Here is a 20,071-nt window from a genome sequence, read left to right as displayed (position 1 = left end):
TGTATATGTATGTATATGTATATATATGTATATGTATATATATGTATATGTATATATATGTATATGTATATATATGTATATGTATATATATGTATATGTATATATATGTATATGTATATATATGTATATATATATATATATGTATATGTATATATATATATATATGTATATGTATATATATGTATATATATATATATGTATATGTATATATATGTATATATATATATATATATATATATGTATATGTATATATATGTATATATATATATATATATATATATATATATATATATATATATACACATATGAAATTTTGAATTTAGTTCTCTGACCCACAGTACTACCTTTGCGGACCACAGGTTGGTAACCACTGTACTACAGCATGCGTAATTAATTTTCTGAACGCTTCATGCAACAACACTAATTAGTTGAATTATAATTACCAGTATGGAGTGAAAATTATCTTAATTGAAAGGTTGATGTTATAAATTGTTTATTCTGTTTTATAATTTCATTTTGATTGTTATAGACGTAGCTACAAATAATGTTCCCCATCAGTCTCATGTAATATCACAACCTTCAATTAATATTCTTTAATGAAAAATATTTCCAACAGATTCATGACAACATGTAATATGTATTTTCTAAAAGAAAAACTATCCAGTGATTTGTACATCTTTGTATTGCTTCACAACCTTGTGGCTATGAACAGTTTAATAAGTACTTTTTTGTATTCCACTAGATGGGTTCTTATTTTGGTGCTGCTCTTTGTGCTGTGGATATTAACCATGATGGCTGTGACGATCTTTTAATCGGGTCTCCGATGTACAAAACAAAAATTGCAATGGAAGGAAAAGTCGATGTTTATATCAGCCAGTGTACTGTATGTTTATATTGCTGTTTTTTTTTTGCCCTATGATCTTTTAAATGTAAAGATTTATTTCTAATATTCGAAGTTAATTGTAATTTGTTGAACTGAAGATTCATTTTTAGCTTCTACTATACCAAAGCATGTTGAATTAATTTGTATTTTTTAAAAATGATTTATTTTAGTTTTCTTTAGTGAAGGCTCTGTAATACTTTCTGAATCCGGACACCTTTAATCTTCTTGAGATTGTTTTGTCACTGAGAACGGCATCAGTTTCTTCCCGCTGAGTATAAAAATCGCAGCTGCTTAATTCTAGCTTTTACATCTAAAATATGTTCAGTCAAGGAATTTGATGGCCCACTATATATAATGAAATATCAAGTGATAAATCACTTGATAAATCACATGTTTATTGTGTATTTTGAATCACATTAAACTGCTCACCATTAATGATGTATCATATTTAAATGGAGAGTTTAAAAGATAACGTTGTTGTAGAAGTCCAATAACTGAGTTACTTTTGCCATCTAGTTTAAAGACAACCCCACATGAGAGATCAATAATCAGAAGCGTTCAAACCATGACCATTCCGTCTATTTTTCGGGCTTACTTCATCTAGGCCTACATTATCGTATTATACTTCCGTTTTCTCTGTAAGACGACAAAGTGTGATTTGAATAACATTTAGCTGCTTTTCTAGCAGGTCAAGCAAACGCGAAGAAGCCATTTTTTTTCGGCTCAAGAATTAACTGAGATGATTTTGTTTTTAATATCGTTGGTTAAGTATTATCTACTATAAATACTTACTTGTATCTCTAACGCTGTATATTATACTATAAATACTAAAGTTAAGAACTGGTACTTTAAAATCTCGGGCCTAGCGGAAAGATTAACTTTGTTATTCAGAGTTCTAGTGATGTTTAGAGTTATTCAGAATTCTAATTTAATATTAACAATCTGCATTACTTCTGCTCTACTATTGACGTAGTACACAATCACCATACATACGGCTTTTAGTAATATAGTCAATGATCAACGCTGAATGAAATAACACAAATAAAGTGGCAATCATAATGCATAAGTACTAAAACTAGTATCATAATATGATACTAGTTTTTATAGTTATTAACAGAGGAGGAGCTAAACAAATTAATGTTTCTTGCATACAATGCTGATCTTAGAGTAAAAATAAAAATAACGCGAACTATAAAATCATTGTATGTCATTTTGGTGGCTTAGCTCACAGATGTAAATAGCGTTAGACGTAGGGCAAGTAATGATATAATCTACATTCATTATCGACTCTAAAATCTTCGCTAAGCGAAGAATGAAAGTTATTGGCGACTTATTTGTTGTTACAGTACCGTACGAAAATAGAAAAACTAATCCGCACTTTCTTTTACAATGGCATAGTTAGTTTATAAATGCGTTCTAAAATAAGTTCATTCCTACTGAATAGCTACAAGTTCAGTTGCTATAAAAACAAGAAATTTACTGGTTCAAACCGTAAAGTTGCATTAACAGCAAACAGTTTTCAAAAGAATGCATCGCTATTTTTTTTTCCAATATTCCAAACAGTAATATTTTCAACAAACTACCTTTTGTCAGTAGATCCATAAGAACATTGGTTTTGATCCTACTCTTTAGATCAATGGATAAAACATGTCTTATGATTGACATTTTTTGTTTTTTTTAGGCACGGATATCATTTTGGGATCCTAAATCGCTGTTTGGATCTAAGGGACGAAATGCACAATTTGGAAATGCTATTGCTGAAGTTGGTGATTTGAATAATGACTTATACAACGGTAATCTTATTTACTCACATGTTATAGCAAAAAAAAAAAAAAAAAAAATTGCTTACCTGTATGTTTTGAATTACTGAACAAAAATTATACATAGTTTTGATAACTGTTCAGGCGAACGACTATTTACAATAGAATACAGTAGAGTTCCTAACTTTTTCAGTTGAAAAGTAAACTGCTACAAGAAATCTGTGATGCATACATATATATACATCCATCCATCCATACATACATACAGACATACATATATATATATATATATATATATATATATATATATATATATATATATATATAGTGTGTGTGTGTGTGTATACGAGGGGCTGCTGAAAAGTTCCTGGCTTTGGGTAAAAGAAAACACAGGAGGATCAGTTAATTATGATTTCATTCAACTCCCAGATTCACACAATTATTGCAGCAGCCCTTCGGTTTTTCTAAACCCTGTAAATGAATTCAGAAGTTTGGGCCTCCAGCCAGGCCTTTCGCGACAACCTTAAAGCCAGAAATTTTCCAGCACCCCTCGTATATATACATATAAAAAAAAATCTTACTTGGAAATGGATGCGTGGTGTTCAATCAAATAATGATATAAATAATATATATATACGCATATATAGACACACACATGTACATACATACATATATAGCTATGCATATATCGGTACAGGACGTCACAAGACGTCACAAGACGTAAACAAACATGAAATACGAAAATAGTGTTGGGTACGCAAAAAACGAGAGTAACGAATGGAAAACAAAATAAGTAACATAAAATCGACCCTTCATCAGTTGTTGGCTGTCCTTTTACTCCTTATTTGGAGCATTCAAACAACAAGATAATACTTTGAAGACAGTTGCTTCCGCGAACCGAAATAAAAAAAATTGGGATTTGTGGAGGGTCAAAGTTGGTAACAAGAGAGGAGACAGGTACAAATGCGTCCGAACTGCGCCAGAGACTGAAGGAAAAGAAAGATCATGTGAGGAACGGAAGGATGGACGATGGTCACGTGTGAGCAACGAGATAGAGTAAAGGAGGAAGGAGAGAGAGAGAGAGGGACTTATTTTATTTTAAAGCCCAGTGCTTATGCTATCGACTCCCTTGTTGAACCGCTAATTTACAGGGAAGTAAATGCATCAACACCGTTTGTCAAGCGGTGATAGGGAACAAACAAACACACATACACACGCACACATACACATATATATTCTATTATTTCAATGTTTATTTCACTGGTTTCAGCCAAAGGCTGGAGCCATGCTGAAGCACTGCCTTTCAGTGTTTTGGGGCCTCCTTCTGGTACTATTTTTGTTAAAGAAGCGAGTTGGACGAAGCTGATCTTCTTTGTGCCTCCTGCCGTGATGTGGGCTCATCTGGGATTTCAAATATAAATTTGTCTAGATACTTTTTGAAGGTTTCTACATCTACATCTTGCAGCTCTCTTAGTTCCTTGGCAGGATGTTAAACAGTTGTGGTGCCCTGAAAGCCAAGCTGTTGCAATACTGGGTCCTTATCTGAGATGAAGAAGGCGTTATCTTTGGTATTATGCAGTGCCGTCCTGTTCGGTGGTTGGTATAGCTTTTAATTCCAAAGTAGGGAGCTAGACCCTACAGCATCTTCCATTTGTATATCACTGCATACCATTCTTGCTTTCTCTCCAGAGAATTGACCTTCAGTTCTTGTAGCGCCTCCCAGTAGCTCATATGTTTCATCGAGTCAATCTTGTTTGGATAGTAGCGCTGAATTGCCTCAATTTCCGCCACCAGTCCGACACTCTATGGAGACCACAGCTGGTATCAGTAATCCATATGAACGAGGACAAATGTCCTCCATAGGAGTAGCAAGCTATCCTTATTTCCGGCTCTGATGAATGATGGAAGGATCCACCCAACTACTCGCCTGCACAGTGTTGTCATCTTAGCAACACACACACGCACGCACGCACGCACGCACGCACGCACGCACGCACGCACGCACGCACGCACGCACGCACGCACGCACGCACGCACGCACGCACGCACGCACGCACGCACGCGCGCGGGTAATGGAAAATAAAAATTAAAGAGGTGAACTCTTTTGAAGGAGCAACAGCGTAGGGCTTAATTTATTGAGCGATTGATTAAAGTATTAATTAGAAAGGAACAAATTTCAAGGTCAATAATACTCCTCATCAAAGCCGTCACACATCTAAATACAGAGGGTATATATAAGCCATTATAAATATGCGAACATGTAACATATAAAATCATATGTATACATATAATAGTGTAATTCCGCGCCCAAATCAAAGTCGAATAAAGAATTGCATAAATACATACAGAAGAATCGAAAAGTCTCGAGTTGAGGAGATGAACTGTCATCTCATCAGCTCGAGACTTTTTGATTTGTCTGTATGTATTTGTAAGCCTAGTACTTATTCTACCGGTTTCTTTTGCCGAACCGCTAGGTTACGGGTACGTAAACACACATCTGTTGTCAAGCGATGGTGAGGGGAAAAACACAGACACACAAATACATACATACATACATACATACATACATACATACATACATAATACATACATAATATATATATATATATATATATATATATATATATATATATATATATACGACAGGCTTCTTTCAGTTTCTGTCTACCAATCCACTTACAAGGCTTTGGTCGGCCCGAGGCTATAATAAGAACGTGTTCAAATTGACTTAAACTTCAGTACTTTTTTACTGTGTAAATTAATTAATACAACGATATTCATTTTCGTTCAGATGTTGTGATTGGGGCGCCATTTGAAGACGATAATATTGGTTGTATTTATATTTATAATGGAGGAAAAGAAGGACTTATCAATGATACAGTGCAAAGAATTTGCGGAGGAGCTGTTAAAAGTCTCTCAGGTTTTGGCTGGAGTATTTCAAAGTCGGTTGATGTAGACAAAAATGGTTATAACGGTCAGTAAATTTTCATTGTCTTATCTTTAAAAAAAAACATTCTTCTCATAAATGCACAGATTACAAAATAAATTAGTAGATGGAATATTGAAGCTTTGTACTTTAATTAAATCATTTCCATTATCCCTTTTCAGTTATACTCAAAAGTTTTAGGAGTTCAATTTTCTATTCACGTTGATTCCTTGATCTAAACAGAATATTAATTGTCTGTAACAATTTATATTTGGTTTACTGTAATATAAAAGCATATGCAAAAAAATCCTGTCAGATAATTAAATCAAAGATGTTATACCAGCATCTCTGTCTGGTTGTCTTTGTCTCTCTGAGTGTCTCCTCACTTTTTCCTTCTCTCTCAATTTGAATTTAAAAGTAATTTCAGAGTATGAAATACTATGCAATTAGTTTATCTTGATATTCTCACTGATCTTATGGACTTAAGTTTATAAACGTTTCAGCAATAACCTTGCATATTTTTTCAGCAATAACCTTGCATATTTTTTCAGCTATAATGTATCTAGGACTACATTATCCAATTTGAAACGTAAGATATACCTTTATATCTCCATGGGTAGATGAAGATAGGGTGGATCTAACAGCTTTCTTGTTTTCTTAAAACTTCATCAAGGTTATCCACCTTCATGTTCATGGACATATGGGCAGCTAATAGTCATTTATTGTGTGTAGTGCACTATAAATAATGAATTATTGCTTGATGTTGTCACAGGCATTGTTATGTGAATTAGATTGAACACTTAGCTGACTCCTGATTTGTATACACTATAAATAGCTATAATTTACTTATTTCTTCGTGGAAAGACATAGGTATTCTTTCTATGACGAATATCGAAGAAACAAGAAACCAATTTGATTGATCTGAAGAATGACCAGTTTCATAACTTTACACAGCGTATTTTACTGTTTTACTTTTACCTTGAGTGTTTCTTAAAAAATATACTTTTTATTTTACAATATGTAATATACTATAAATTATTTGACCTATCTCATCAACACATGATTTTTTATGCAAATTAGACTCAAGAACAATTTGGTTGCTAATTCTAGCATGTCGAGCTACTCTTGAGAGTACGAAATAATGAATATTTTCCATTTGTAGGGTATCATTTTTCGAGATAAATATTATTAAATTTAAAATAAGAAAATATACTTATATTTCAACTTTTACAAATCTATTCTGATTGTTTTTACAGATTTTGCAGTCAGTGCGTTGATTTCCAACAAAGTTGCCATTTTGAGAGGTCGTCCTATCATAGAAGTTTCGGTTGATATGGATCTAAACAATGCAAACTTGTCAGAATCAAATATAATAAATATTACTCTTATTTTCTTATATAATACTAAATATTCATCTTCAAATGACTTGGGTAAGTAAAAATAAGAGAAATATCATTTACTATCTATTTATCATTTTCCTGAGAAACGTCATTATAACAAAAATAATTTAAAAGCATGGGGTTTGAATCAATCATGCGTTGATCTGTTATGCTGGGTATGTGCATTCTCTCACCAGCGTTGTGCGGCAAGCATGTCCAAAACATTCTCTTCTGGCTGAGTTCAACAAACTCTAAATTGGTCGACTATATATCAGAGAAAGTATGTACTTAACGTATATTTTAGAATTATTTTGTATATATATTACATAAAATTGCATTCGATATGATTGGATACGTGCCAATGCTAGAAGGCATTTTGTTCATTCAACTCCTCAAGGCTATAAGCAATCCGGTTTCGACCCTCTGAGTAAAATATCAGGATTTCTTATCCTGATTTGCAATGCTTCGCTATTGAACTCAAAATTTATTTCGTTTATTTGCGGTACTGATTTGAAATCCTCCTATAAACCTGGTCGAAATGCAATCTAGTGTAGCTCTCCTTTTAATCACTATATGAACATATATGTTGAGTCGAGTTCCAATGATTTAATATATATATATATATATATATATATATATATATATATATATATATATATATGTATATATGCATATACACGTGTATAAGGGATGACCACTAGATGAACATCCAATATGCTAGAACGAGGTCATCAACGACCCAACCACAAAGAAAAAATAATGTTCTCCAGAAAAATAATACTCAATTATCACCCTATCTATATAAATAATAATTTAAATAGCTATGTTTTCCTGCGGCAACATAAACTGCAGTGAATTATTCTCTGCAGAATTGTTTCCGGAATTTTGCGCGCCGGAGCTGAGGCATTTTGAAAAATAGCCCCAATGTAATCGGTAGAACTATATGCAAGTCTTATTTCATGAAGACAATTCGTGTATAGTTCTGCAAATTATATTGATTCTAGAACGTTTATGCTGATGAGAACACGGAAGTTACGTAAGTTAAACGTTAATGTTCGAAACTGCAGTCCATAGATAATTCTTTATTCTGTATATTTCTCATTTTGTCCTGTTCTGGTGTTTTTGCGTAATTTTTCTGGAGAACATTATTTTTCTTTGTGGTTGGGTCGTTGATGACCTCTTTCTAGCATATTGGATGTCCACCTAGTGGTCATCCCTTATACACGTATAGTACAATTTTTTCTGAATTTTCAGATTTTTTTATATGCTAGGCCACTTGGTTTTATATTGAATTAATACTCAATTTATCACCCTATCTATATAAAAAGATAATGTATATATATATATATATATATATATATATATATATATATATATATATCGCGTAGTATCATAGAAAAATCGTTCGTGATTAAAACACGTGTAAATAGAATGGTAACTTAGATTTGTTCTGTTTTAAATTTCATTTATCATTTCATCTTCAGTATTGGGCTATAAACTGGAAGTTGATACAGCCACAGTTCGTCCGAATAAACGTTTACGCCTGAGTGACGGTGTTGGCTCAGATACAGAGATAGAAGAAAAAGTCACATTACAAAGAAATAAAAATGTTTCCAAAACATTCACTGCAGTTTTGAAAGTAAGGACTATATGTACATTATATCATATTGAATCTTTGGCACTTAGATTGGCTGAGTGGGTGTTAACAACCATCCATCGGGTTAGAGAATGGTCTCTAGTTGTGATCACTGTCCATTTAACCGTTGACACTATTGACATTACAGTTCATATAGCTGTAAACAGCAACTGATGGATTATGTCAAAGTGATTTTCTGCAGATATTTTAATACAAAACATTCAGTCAATTTCATACTATTTGAATGCGATATATAAAACTTTCTGTCTCCGACATCTCAAAACTTTGATATCAAAGTATTCCCTTAGTATATTGTGTGTTTTGATTTATGTGTCTATTCGCATATATTCTTCTGTCATTGGCACATCAATGACATACCGTTCTATCTGTTGCTTCTTGTAATTTCAAACTTATGAGCATGCTCGGACTTGTATTCAAAAAATCTAAGAGGGAATAAAATCTGTGATGACTGAAGCATATCATAGTTTAAATTCGCCTAGAGTTTTCTCTTATTCTACTCCACACTTTCTTCAATTATGTAATAGATATAAGGAATAATTTTTGAAACACCATTTCTCATTTCAAAATCCATTAATATCAACTGTATATTTACAAGCTTTGGTGTTGCTAACATTTTGTACCTAAAATGCACTGGAGTTGATTGAATTAGTAACTCAACACTCTTGATTTGTCTTAAACAGGAACATGTTCCATTATACAAACATTTCTGTGTCACATAACAGGAAAATGAAACATATTGATAGCATAGTTGTTATGGTAAAATTAATTTACAAAGGAAAGGCCCATATTATAGACTCATTTAATGACTGATTTTGTATGTAGGCTCTGATCTGTCATTAGAATAAAGTTATATAGAAAGCTTTATCTTATAACAATAACGGTGCTGTGTGTACAATAGATTACTGTTCACCTTTACTGGATAAAATGAGTAATATCCTCATGGATATTACTTGTATTGCGAGATCACAGCACAAGTTCGTTTCTAGGTCGTAGGTATTTCACTTACTCCACAAATATTTTAATATCTCAGAAATACTTGAGTATCTCCCACTCCTTGACGTCAACCGAGTTGATCATCCGTTGAGATTGTGCCAAGTCGAGCAATCGTATATTAAATATTTTTCTTTCACAATGTATTCATACAATTTTTCATAGTTTGTGACAATAACTATTTAAAATTAATGTATTACTAACTTCGATGTTTTTCAATCATCACTTTCAGTCAAACATTGCTGATTTCTTTACACCACTCAAGTTCAATTTATCCTACTGTATCCATTCACATAAGAATTTTGTGGACAAACTTCGACCAATTTTCAATCGAAAAAAAGATGTCTTGAAAGTAGTAAGTATAATTAGGATTGTTATCAGATGAAAGGTGCGGTGTTGCGGGTTGATAAATACATAATGCAAAATGTAACGCATTCTTAATTACAGCTGTTCATATTCTGGATTAAAATCCTACCCTAATGTCATCATATTAATCTCATATTCATCTGATATAAGAACTCGATCTAAACTTCAAAATCTCTATATTTTAAAAGTCAGTTCTAAGTAATTTTCATATTAATGTACATAATTTATTTAAGATGGTGAGCCAGCAGAATCGTAAGCAGAGCGGGAGAAATGCTTAGCGGCATTTCGTCTGTCTTCGTGTTCTGAGTTCAAATTCCGCGGAGGTAGACTTTGCCGTTCATCTTTTCTAGGTCGATAAAATGAGTACCATTTGAGTACTGGGGTCGATGTAATCGACGTACCCCCTGCCCTCAAATTGCTGGTCCTGTGCCAAAATTTGAAATCAGTATATATAATTCCTTTAAGGCGGTGAGCTGGCAGAATCGTTACCGCACCGGAAAAGTGTTTAGCGGTATTTCTTCCGACTTTACGTCCTGAGTTCAAATGCTGTCGGGGATCGACTTTCATCCTTTCAGAATCGATAAAATAAGTACTAGTTGAGCACTCACTCGTTCCCTCTCCCACAATTGCTAGCCTTTTGCCAAAATTTGAAACCGATGTATATATATGATTTCTTTCTATGATAAAATATATTGGTTCATAATACGAATGATATTTATATAAAATTCCATGCTTAAAAAAGCCTCCCGTCTCATATTCAAGCGAGTGTGATCTTCTTTGCAATCTTCTCTAATTCGTTATTTTTTTCTTTTATTCCAAGAAAACTTAGGAAAGGGGTTCATTGACAACTTTTTCGTTCGTAAGTTTTTGAAAGTAAATCTAACTAAAATGATATCGATTTCTCACCCAAGCCACATAGCTGAACTCACAGACATTTTCGAAGGGAGAAAATTTGATATATTTTGTAGCATAAGGGAAATGACTGAGTAATTAAAAATGCATTTCTTTTGCCAATGATTAATCGTTAAATTATAGCAAATAACAATCAATAATACAGATATAAACTTTCGGTGTGCGAAGTTCGGTATTTGGTTCTGATTTACGGTTGTGGCCTTCTCGTTTTGATATGAACGAAATAAGCTTACTTCCTCTTCTCATGTATCTCCACAAGAAAAAAGAAAACTTTTTTTCTAAACTGGGCATCAGTCACAAGATTACTGGGGTAGCTCAATAAATAAAAAAAGAAAAAAACTGTAATATTTATGCCTTTAAGAAAGTGTTGGAAAATCGCTTCAGAGAGTTGATTTTATTTTTACATAGATAAATGATCAGTTCATGTTGGACAGAATGTTGTCGACTAAGTCAGCAAAAGTCATTGAGTGGAATAAACGTTATTTGGAATCAGAATACAAAGACAGATATTTGTTCAATATTCCTCGTTTTCAAACTGACAGAACCAGTGGAATGCCGGATAAAATATCTTGTAGCGTTAATTACGTCCTTTTACCTTCAGAATTTAAATACAACCGTAGTCAATTTTTGTCTCATATCTTTCTGCTATCGATAAAATAGAGTATTAAAAATCATATATATATATACATACATACACACACACACACACACACACACACACACACACACACACACACACACACACACACACACACACACACACACACGTATATATATATATATATATATATATATGTATGTTACTGACTTACGTAAATTTCTTTTACTTCAGCTTAGGTTCGAGAAGCAATGTTTATCTGATGATGAATGCAAAGCTGATCTCGTGTTATTGATGCGGCACACGGGCAAAGTATTTGTAAACGAAACCAAAAAGATTACTTTAGAAGTCACCATTTTAAACCACCAAGACGACGCCTTTAGCACAACGGCTATGTTTAAATTTGGTGACAAAATCAGTTATTATGGTATGAAGAATATTGGAAATGGTGATGTGAGTTGCCTGGAACAAAGAGAGCGAGTAGAATGTGATGTCGCTAACCCTTTAAGTAAAGAGGGAAAAGTGGAATTCTTGCTGGAGTTCAAAGTTTCAATAATTGTTTTAGAAGAAATAGACCAACCTATTGTTGTGGATGGAGAAGTAATGACACAATCTGAAGAGAAACATCCCAGTGACAACATCAAACGGCTGATGATTCCTCTGGAATTAATAGCTGTACCAGAATTAAATGTGTATGTATAGTTTTTATGTCTAAAACAATATTATATATAAAGTGAAGTATATTTGCCACTTAAATGTGGCTGACCCCGAGGGGTGGATGTTACTGTTGCTTTTAGTCCCAGGAGGACATCTCCACCAGCTAGCTATCGACACACATCTGTGCCCTGTCTGTATTTGCCAAGGGAAGTTATCTTTCCCATCTTGATCTACGATATGTACGTACCCGAGTTTCAGGGTTATTTCCCTTCTTCAGCGTACGACAATCGCCGACCTTCGATGCAAAAGACATCCCTTGGCAAATATATGTAACTTTCTCCAGTGAAATTATTCACTGATATCGAAAAAGTGAAAACAAGCAATGTTAAATCTCTGAACGAGGTATTAACAGTAACTGCACGATAAAGTGAAGTATATTTGCCACTTAAATGTGGCTGACCCCGAGGGGTGGATGTTACTGTTGCTTTTAGCCCCAGGAGGACATCTTCTCCAGCTGGCTATCGACACACATCTGTGCCCTGTCTGTATTTGCCAAGGGAAGTTATCTTTCCCATCTTGATCTACGATACGTACGTACCCGAGTTTCAGGGTTATTTCCCTTCTTCAGCGTACGACAATCGCCGACCTTCGATGCAAAAGACATCCCTTGGCAAATATACTTCACTTTATCGTGCAGTTACTGTTAATACCTCGTTCAGAGATTTAACATTGCTTGTTTTCACTTTTTCGATATCAGTGAATAATTTCACTGGAGAAAGTTACATATATTTGCCAAGGGATGTCTTTTGCATCGAAGGTCGGCGATTGTCGTACGCTGAAGAAGGGAGATAACCCTGAAACTCGGGTACGTACGTATCGTAGATCAAGATGGGAAAGATAACTTCCCTTGGCAAATACAGACAGGGCACAGATGTGTGTCGATAGCCAGCTGGAGGAGATGTCCTCCTGGGGCTAAAAGCAACAGTAACATCCACCCCTCGGGGTCAGCCACATTTAAGTGGCAAATATACTTCACTTTATCGTGCAGTTACTGTTAATACCTCGTTCAGAGATTTAATATTATATATATTATACATTTATATGAGAATATGCTTCAACTTGCAATTGTAGATTTAGTAAATTCCAAGTGGACTTTATTGCATATATTTCTCCTTTCCATTCTAATGATGCTTTATGTATAAAACCAAATGACCGAGTAGGTAATATATTAGACCACATACTCATGGATTATGAGTTGAAATCTGCTCCAATTTTGTTGCGTATCGCGGTATTGCTTTTTGTTCTACATTCGGATCTTTGCTAGTTTTATGTCAAGTAGCCCTGGAAGTATGTGTGCTTCATTCCTGGCAGTATGTGTGCTCCATTAGAAGAGCTAGGCGGGTAACTGAAGCTATCCTTTTAGTCATATTCCTGCGGATACCCCACTCAACGGAAGTCCAATATCGTACATTTTCCAAGTGGTGCAATGATAGCTGTGCTGAAGGTATTCAGGCAAAAGCCAAGTTTACAATATGTGGCGAAACTCACCCACTCACAAAATGGGTAGAGCTTACCCAACAATCGAACATCTACAAGATATTTAACCGAATCGCAAAAGACGACTTCGACAGTGTATAGCCCTCCAGCGAGTCCACCTTTCAAACTTAGGTCGATGCCTTCGGAACCTTGCCAAAAGGATTTCCACTAACTTTGCTGTTTTGGTCTTACATCTAGGGTAGTGTTGTTGCTGTACAGACATCCTAGACTGCATCTGGAAAACTGTCAACTTACTAATCGGCATGAAGTCATTCCTAATCCCACTCCACTGTCTTACCCACAGTTGCACTGTCCCCTGTCTCTAACTTCTCTCCCGCTACTATAATGGCCTCTGTACCTCGGTACTGCATGGACACATGTCAACTCCATTTATGTATCCCCGTCCTTCACACCTCTCCTCTTTTCACTAACCTCCAGGTTCAGCACCAATGACCATACTCAATCCTTCTGTCCTAGAAAATCAGTTTTCTAAATCTCTCATCTTTCCGGTAAATGTTGACTTAGAAATGTTCAAGAGAATCAATCTCACCGGTCTAGGAGAGGAGAGTCTGCGAAGGACACAGACACTGGTCCTTCTTCAAAACACTCACGCGCGCACGCGCGCACACAAAAAATTTTCAGACCTGGCGATCGAATGGCTCACACGAGTCGATGTTGTTGACTGTGTTCTAGTTGAAGCTACGGCTTTAATTAAGTCTGTCCAGAGTTGCCTCTTTAATAAAGTCTGTCCAGGTACTTCCCATTAATAGCGGCTAATGAACTAGAAACGCGTCTGGGAATTCTACAGAGGGCAGCATTGGATAAATATTTTATTTTTATACCATCTTACTGTTGTTGTTGGCACTCCGTCACTTACGACGTCGAGGGTTCCAGTTGATCCGATCAACGGACGGTAACTGAAGTTGAAATATGTCACAAACATATTTTAACTAACATAAAGATAGCATATATATTCTTTTATTCTTTTATTCTTTTACTTGTATCAGTCATTTGACTGCGGCCGTGTTGAAGCACCACCTCGAAGGGTTTTAGTCGAATAAATCGACCCCACGACTTAATTTTTAAGCCTCGTAGTTTTGCTATCGCTCTCTTTGCAGAACCGCTAAGTTACGAGAGGACGTAAACACACTAACATCGGTTGTCAAATGATGATGGGACACACACACACACACACACACACACACACACACACACACACGACGGGCTTCTTTCAGTTTCTATCTACAAAATTCCACTCACAAGGATTTGGTCGGCCCGAAACTAGTGAAATTGAATCTGCAACTATGTAGCTGAGAAGCAAGCTTTTTATCCCGGCAAAGATATACACACACAATGCCAAAAATCAAAGTTTGACATTTTTTAGGACGAGAAAAACGCCGTATAATTAAAACTTTTTGTTTTTTAAAAGAATTAATTATAATCTAACCAGCTTTTAAAACTTATGAAATCGTGAAAAGTACATTTGGTGGAAAGTATATTTTGTGAGTTTTCTTTTACTCGCTTCAGTTATTGGACAGCAGCCACGCTGGGGTACCGCCTTGAAAGGTTTCGTCGAACAAACTGACCACAGTACATATTTAAAAAAAATCTGGTACTTATTGTATCTTTTAGCAGATTGCTCAGTTTGAAGACGGAAACAAACTAACACCGGTTATACACACACACACGCACACATGCGCGCGCGAACACACGCACACAGAGACATACACGTGTGTGCGCACGTGTATACGATGGCCTAGCACAATTTACGCTTGCAAAATTCAGGAGACACTTGCCCAAGGTGTAATGTCGTGGGGCGGAAACTAAGATCACGTGGCTGCAAGCGAACTTCTTAACTGCACAGCCCTGCCTGCACCTATTATTATTAATATTTATTGATTTAGATTTTTTTTGTGTGTAAATACTTTACAAATATACTTCGGTATTCGTAGAATATAACGTACATAGCTGAAGAAATTTGTTCCTGTCGCTGTGGTTCGAAACAAGCTACTGAAACACACGACTATTCCTGAACTTAGAAACGCATGGCGATGGATTTAACATTTAACAAACTCGATTTATCAGCTTTATGCCGCGAGGCACACAAATATATTTATAATGGCAATAATAGATAATTTCTTAATAATTTGTCCAGAAGATGTGCATCATCAATAAGAAAAGACCTCATTCAGAATTTAAACATTTTACCATTCAATTGCAACCTATTACTTGATGATAACGTTTGATAAACGTATTCTTTATCTCATCAACAGGAAAACAGCATCTACACCAGTGAAATATAACAAGGAAGATCAATTATCTATCAATAACTCTGATTCATTTGTAATGGCCACTGACTTCATAATCCATAATTTGGGACCGAGTTATCTTCCAGAAACGACTGCCGTGTTTAGGATCCCAATGACTGTTCCTGGTGGAAACATGCTTTTTACTTATACAGATATACATGTGAGTATATATACGTTATTACCTCGTGAATTACGTGAAGTTATTATGTTATAAGACACTACACACACACACACACACACACACAGACACAGACACAGACACACACACACACACACACACAACTGCGTTGTTCGATGGTGAGGAGTCACATGTTCAGTCAACTGAAAAATCTCCTCCTGAATTAACGTGTAGGTGATTCAGCGTTCCACAGACACGCTAAGGTAGCTCTCAAGCTTAATCAACGAGAGACTGTGTATGACGATTATGAATACAGTCTACCTGATGGTTTTCTAAACAGCTTCAGTCTACCTGATCTACGCGATTTCACCCACAAGGCACGAATTGGCTCGAAGTGATACTAAATGACATTTGCCCAATATGATGTACAATGGTATCGATTCAAGAACCTTGCGATGGCAAAATAAGATAAAAATAAATCGGCCATACTGCGGTCACGCACATACGTACACACACAGACACACACACACACACACAAACACACACACACACACACGCACACACATACACACATACACACAAACACACACACACACAAACACACACACACACACACACACACACACACACACACACACACACACACACACACACACACACGTGTATATATATACATACAGTCATATATACAAAGGTCATGAGTGAATTCCCGGCGCTGCGTTGTGTCCTTGAGCACTTTATTTCACGTAGCTCTAGTCCACTCAGCTGGTAAAATTGAGTCGTATCTGTATTTGACAGGACCGGTCTTGTCACGCTCTGTGTCACGCTGAATATCCCAGAGAACTACGTTTGTGGAGTACTCAGCCACACGCACGTTAATTTCACGAGCAAGCTGTTCTGTTGATCGGATCAACTGGAACCTCCATCGTCGTAACTGACGAGGTGCCAGTATATAGGAATGTTAAATGAAAGAAGTCTATTAACTTCGATAGATTTGTGTCATTCCAGAAGCTTTAATATCCGTATAAAGCGGCAAATTAACTGAGCTGAATGTATTCTTCTCCAGTCAATTGATCTCGGTTGAAAAATCACAGGTACGAATGAATCTTGTGAAATGACTCATTCGTACCTGACTCAGCCCAAAATGAAAGACGCATAGTAAACGTTTCATACCAGTGAGTATATAATGTTATAATGTAATACTGCAGAGATGTTATAACATAATATTACAGAGGTGTACTTCAGTATATAGTACTATAATATATTAATATATGTTTGCATTTGAGTATATAATATAAAATTTACTGTTGATCTCCATGGGAATATAGTATGCTATAGCGTACACTATATATATATATATATATATATATATATATATATATATATATATATATATATATATATACATAATATACATTACGATTATATGGCATGATATATATGCGAATGTATCATGTTACAAATTATTTTTTGAAAAAGAAAAACAAGAAAGAAATAAACTCTCAAGATTCATTGCTTGGTTATTATCACTCCTGCATTCAGTCTCTGGCAAAAAACATTTTACTTTCAATGCTTCATTCTCACTAATTATAAAATGGTACGATGGGTATGTATATTAGATGTGAGGATATTTATCATACATCTGATATAATTAGAACTCTTGCTAGCTAATGAAAGTTTCAAATGATTCGGTTTCTCGTTCACATTTTCACGTGAGCCAAAACAAAGATCAGGAGATCAATCTAATCTGTACTCGAATCAAGTAATGATTCATGAGGAAGCTCCTAGGGCATGTTTTTAGAGAACATTAAATAATTTAATTATTTTAAGAGACGTATGTCTTTTTAATGATTAAGTAGTGATGTGTTGGGGAGATTTGAAAATATATTTTATGACTTGCAGCACAGTGTTATGGTTTCAGGGTCTTATAGAAATATGATTCTGAATGTTGATTTACAACATATAGAAATGTTACATTATGTTAAAGCATATATCTGGAATTCTTCATTTTAGATTCAATCCTACAGTTTTGAAATAATAAAATGCTCAGAAATTTTTGTCAATTGTTAACTATTTATATGTCTGTAGTGTTCAATATTGTAGCCGGTTGAAGTCAAGAGGTTGACACTTTGTCTCCTATGACCAAGAATGCTTAGTGTTTATGACCAAAACACTTAGCTTTCTGCGACCCAGTTCATATAGATTTGATGGGAAACAACAAATACTACTGACCAATGCTGAAAGCAGAGGTGTCACTGTGAAATTAACGAGTGCTTGGCAAGATTGCAGAGCTGTGAATTCAAACCTTCCTGTGGAAACAAGTTAGTTGAAAGACTAACATCTAAACTCACATATTACGAATGATATAAGAGAGGGCCATGTGCGCTGTAAAATACTCATGAATAAGCCGCAGGCGTGGCTGTGTGGTAAGAAGCTTGCTTTCCAACCACATGGTTCTGAGTTCAATCCCAGTGGGTGGCACCTTGGGCAAGTATCTACTGTAGCCTCGGGTCGACCAAAGCCTTGTCATACATTTATATGTATTTATCTGTGTTTGTCTTTGTGTCTATGTTTGTCCCCCGTCCATCATTACTTGACAACTGATGTCAGTGTGTTTTTGGCTCCGTAACTTAGCTGTTCGGCGAAACAGACCGATAGAATAAGTACCAGGATTAAAAAATAAGTCCTGGGGTTGATTTGTTCGACAAAAAGGGGGTGCTCCAGCATGGCCGCAGTAAAATGACTGAAACAAGTAAAAGAATAAAAGAATAAACTGAAAAATATTGAACCAAAGAAATTATTTATTAAAAATCAAAGCAAAATATTATTTATACCATGTGTTTGACAGGTAACCAGAGAGAATATCAGCTTAGAGTGTGATATCAAATCAGAAGATAATGGAACCAACCCAACCATTTCACTTTTAACCACAACACAGAAAGAAGTTTCTACTTTACGAGCTGAAAATCTTAATAAAGAATCCATTGCTAATGTCCAAAGAAATATCCTTGTCACCAAACAGGCGGTTACAGTAAGATTTTTCTACAAAACATATTTTCCTCAGATCGAATTGTTATTTTTTAATGTGGTACTAATGGTCCTTTTGCAATATTATATATGATAATACTCTTTTTTTAAAAAATAAAAACCGAATTGCATTTGTTTATGAATATTGTGTAAAATTACTGAATCTTTTCTAACTGAGGCTTGAATTTGATTTTGAAAAGAATTGGTTTAATTCATATTAGTGATATCAATTCCAAGAAAACACACAAAAAAAACACAGTAATTTTAATATGTTAAAATAGGAAAATAGTTGCCTAACAAGAAATTAAAAATTAGAACAAGAGATAAATCTACGGTGTTACAAGTCTGTTCATAGATTCAATTATGATGTAATTAAATTCAGTTATCTCACTCTCATCGTATGTAACATTTCATAAAATCCTGTACACATTTTATATATCCCCTGTAAATGTATGATATATCCATTGCATATGTCACACATATTTCTTGTACATGTATCATACTTCTATACATTTTTCATAATCTTTTGTACACCTCTTCTCTATCTCTTGTTCATGTCTCATATGTGCTGTACATGTCTCACACATTCCCTTTACGTGTCACACGTATCTCTTGTACACGTCTCACATATGTCCTGTACGTGTCACACATACCTCCAGTATACGTTACACATGTTTGCTGTACTTGTCTCGTAGATGTCCTGTACTTTGTACATGTCATATATATCTCATGTAAGTTATGCAAATTTGATTGCATGTGTGGAAGCTGTTAAACATCGCAATCCCAACTGCTATATTGACCACTTTCTCATTGGCAAACTATGCACGTACCACAATGAACAATCACAAAACCCCATAGCACATAATATGAAATAGTGAGAAAGCTAAATTGTAAAGCATTCGTAGGCAACTCATATATTCTACAAAGAATTTCCCACAAAAATATAGACAATG

The 20,071-nt window shown here is 34.9% G+C and overlaps 2 protein-coding genes across 2 annotated transcripts in view; both read left to right on the top strand.

Moving 5' to 3' along the window:
- LOC149134447 (integrin alpha-V-like) overlaps positions 1-878 on the top strand; it is a 16,549-nt gene extending 15,671 nt beyond the window's left edge. The window contains exon 5 of the mRNA XM_089356649.1: positions 536-878. Coding sequence (XP_089212775.1) covers positions 536-568 — 33 coding nt within the window. The 3' untranslated portion in view covers positions 569-878. The remainder of the gene's footprint in view (positions 1-535) is intronic.
- Positions 536-20,071, top strand: part of LOC106881785 (integrin alpha-9) — a 36,687-nt gene continuing 17,151 nt past the window's right edge. The window contains exons 1-9 of the mRNA XM_052970165.2: positions 536-883; positions 2,565-2,676; positions 5,435-5,617; positions 6,826-6,999; positions 8,433-8,587; positions 9,828-9,950; positions 11,706-12,163; positions 15,938-16,133; positions 18,940-19,122. Of these exons, the coding sequence (XP_052826125.2) occupies positions 743-883; positions 2,565-2,676; positions 5,435-5,617; positions 6,826-6,999; positions 8,433-8,587; positions 9,828-9,950; positions 11,706-12,163; positions 15,938-16,133; positions 18,940-19,122 (1,725 nt within the window). The 5' untranslated portion in view covers positions 536-742. The remainder of the gene's footprint in view (positions 884-2,564; positions 2,677-5,434; positions 5,618-6,825; positions 7,000-8,432; positions 8,588-9,827; positions 9,951-11,705; positions 12,164-15,937; positions 16,134-18,939; positions 19,123-20,071) is intronic.

Source organism: Octopus bimaculoides, chromosome 8, assembly GCF_046866305.1.
Source record: "Octopus bimaculoides isolate indiv1 chromosome 8, ASM4686630v1, whole genome shotgun sequence".
In the NCBI taxonomy this organism is placed as follows: domain Eukaryota; kingdom Metazoa; phylum Mollusca; class Cephalopoda; order Octopoda; family Octopodidae; genus Octopus; species Octopus bimaculoides.
Note: the sequence above shows the minus strand (reverse complement) of the source record. Positions and strands in the feature narration are given on the sequence as shown.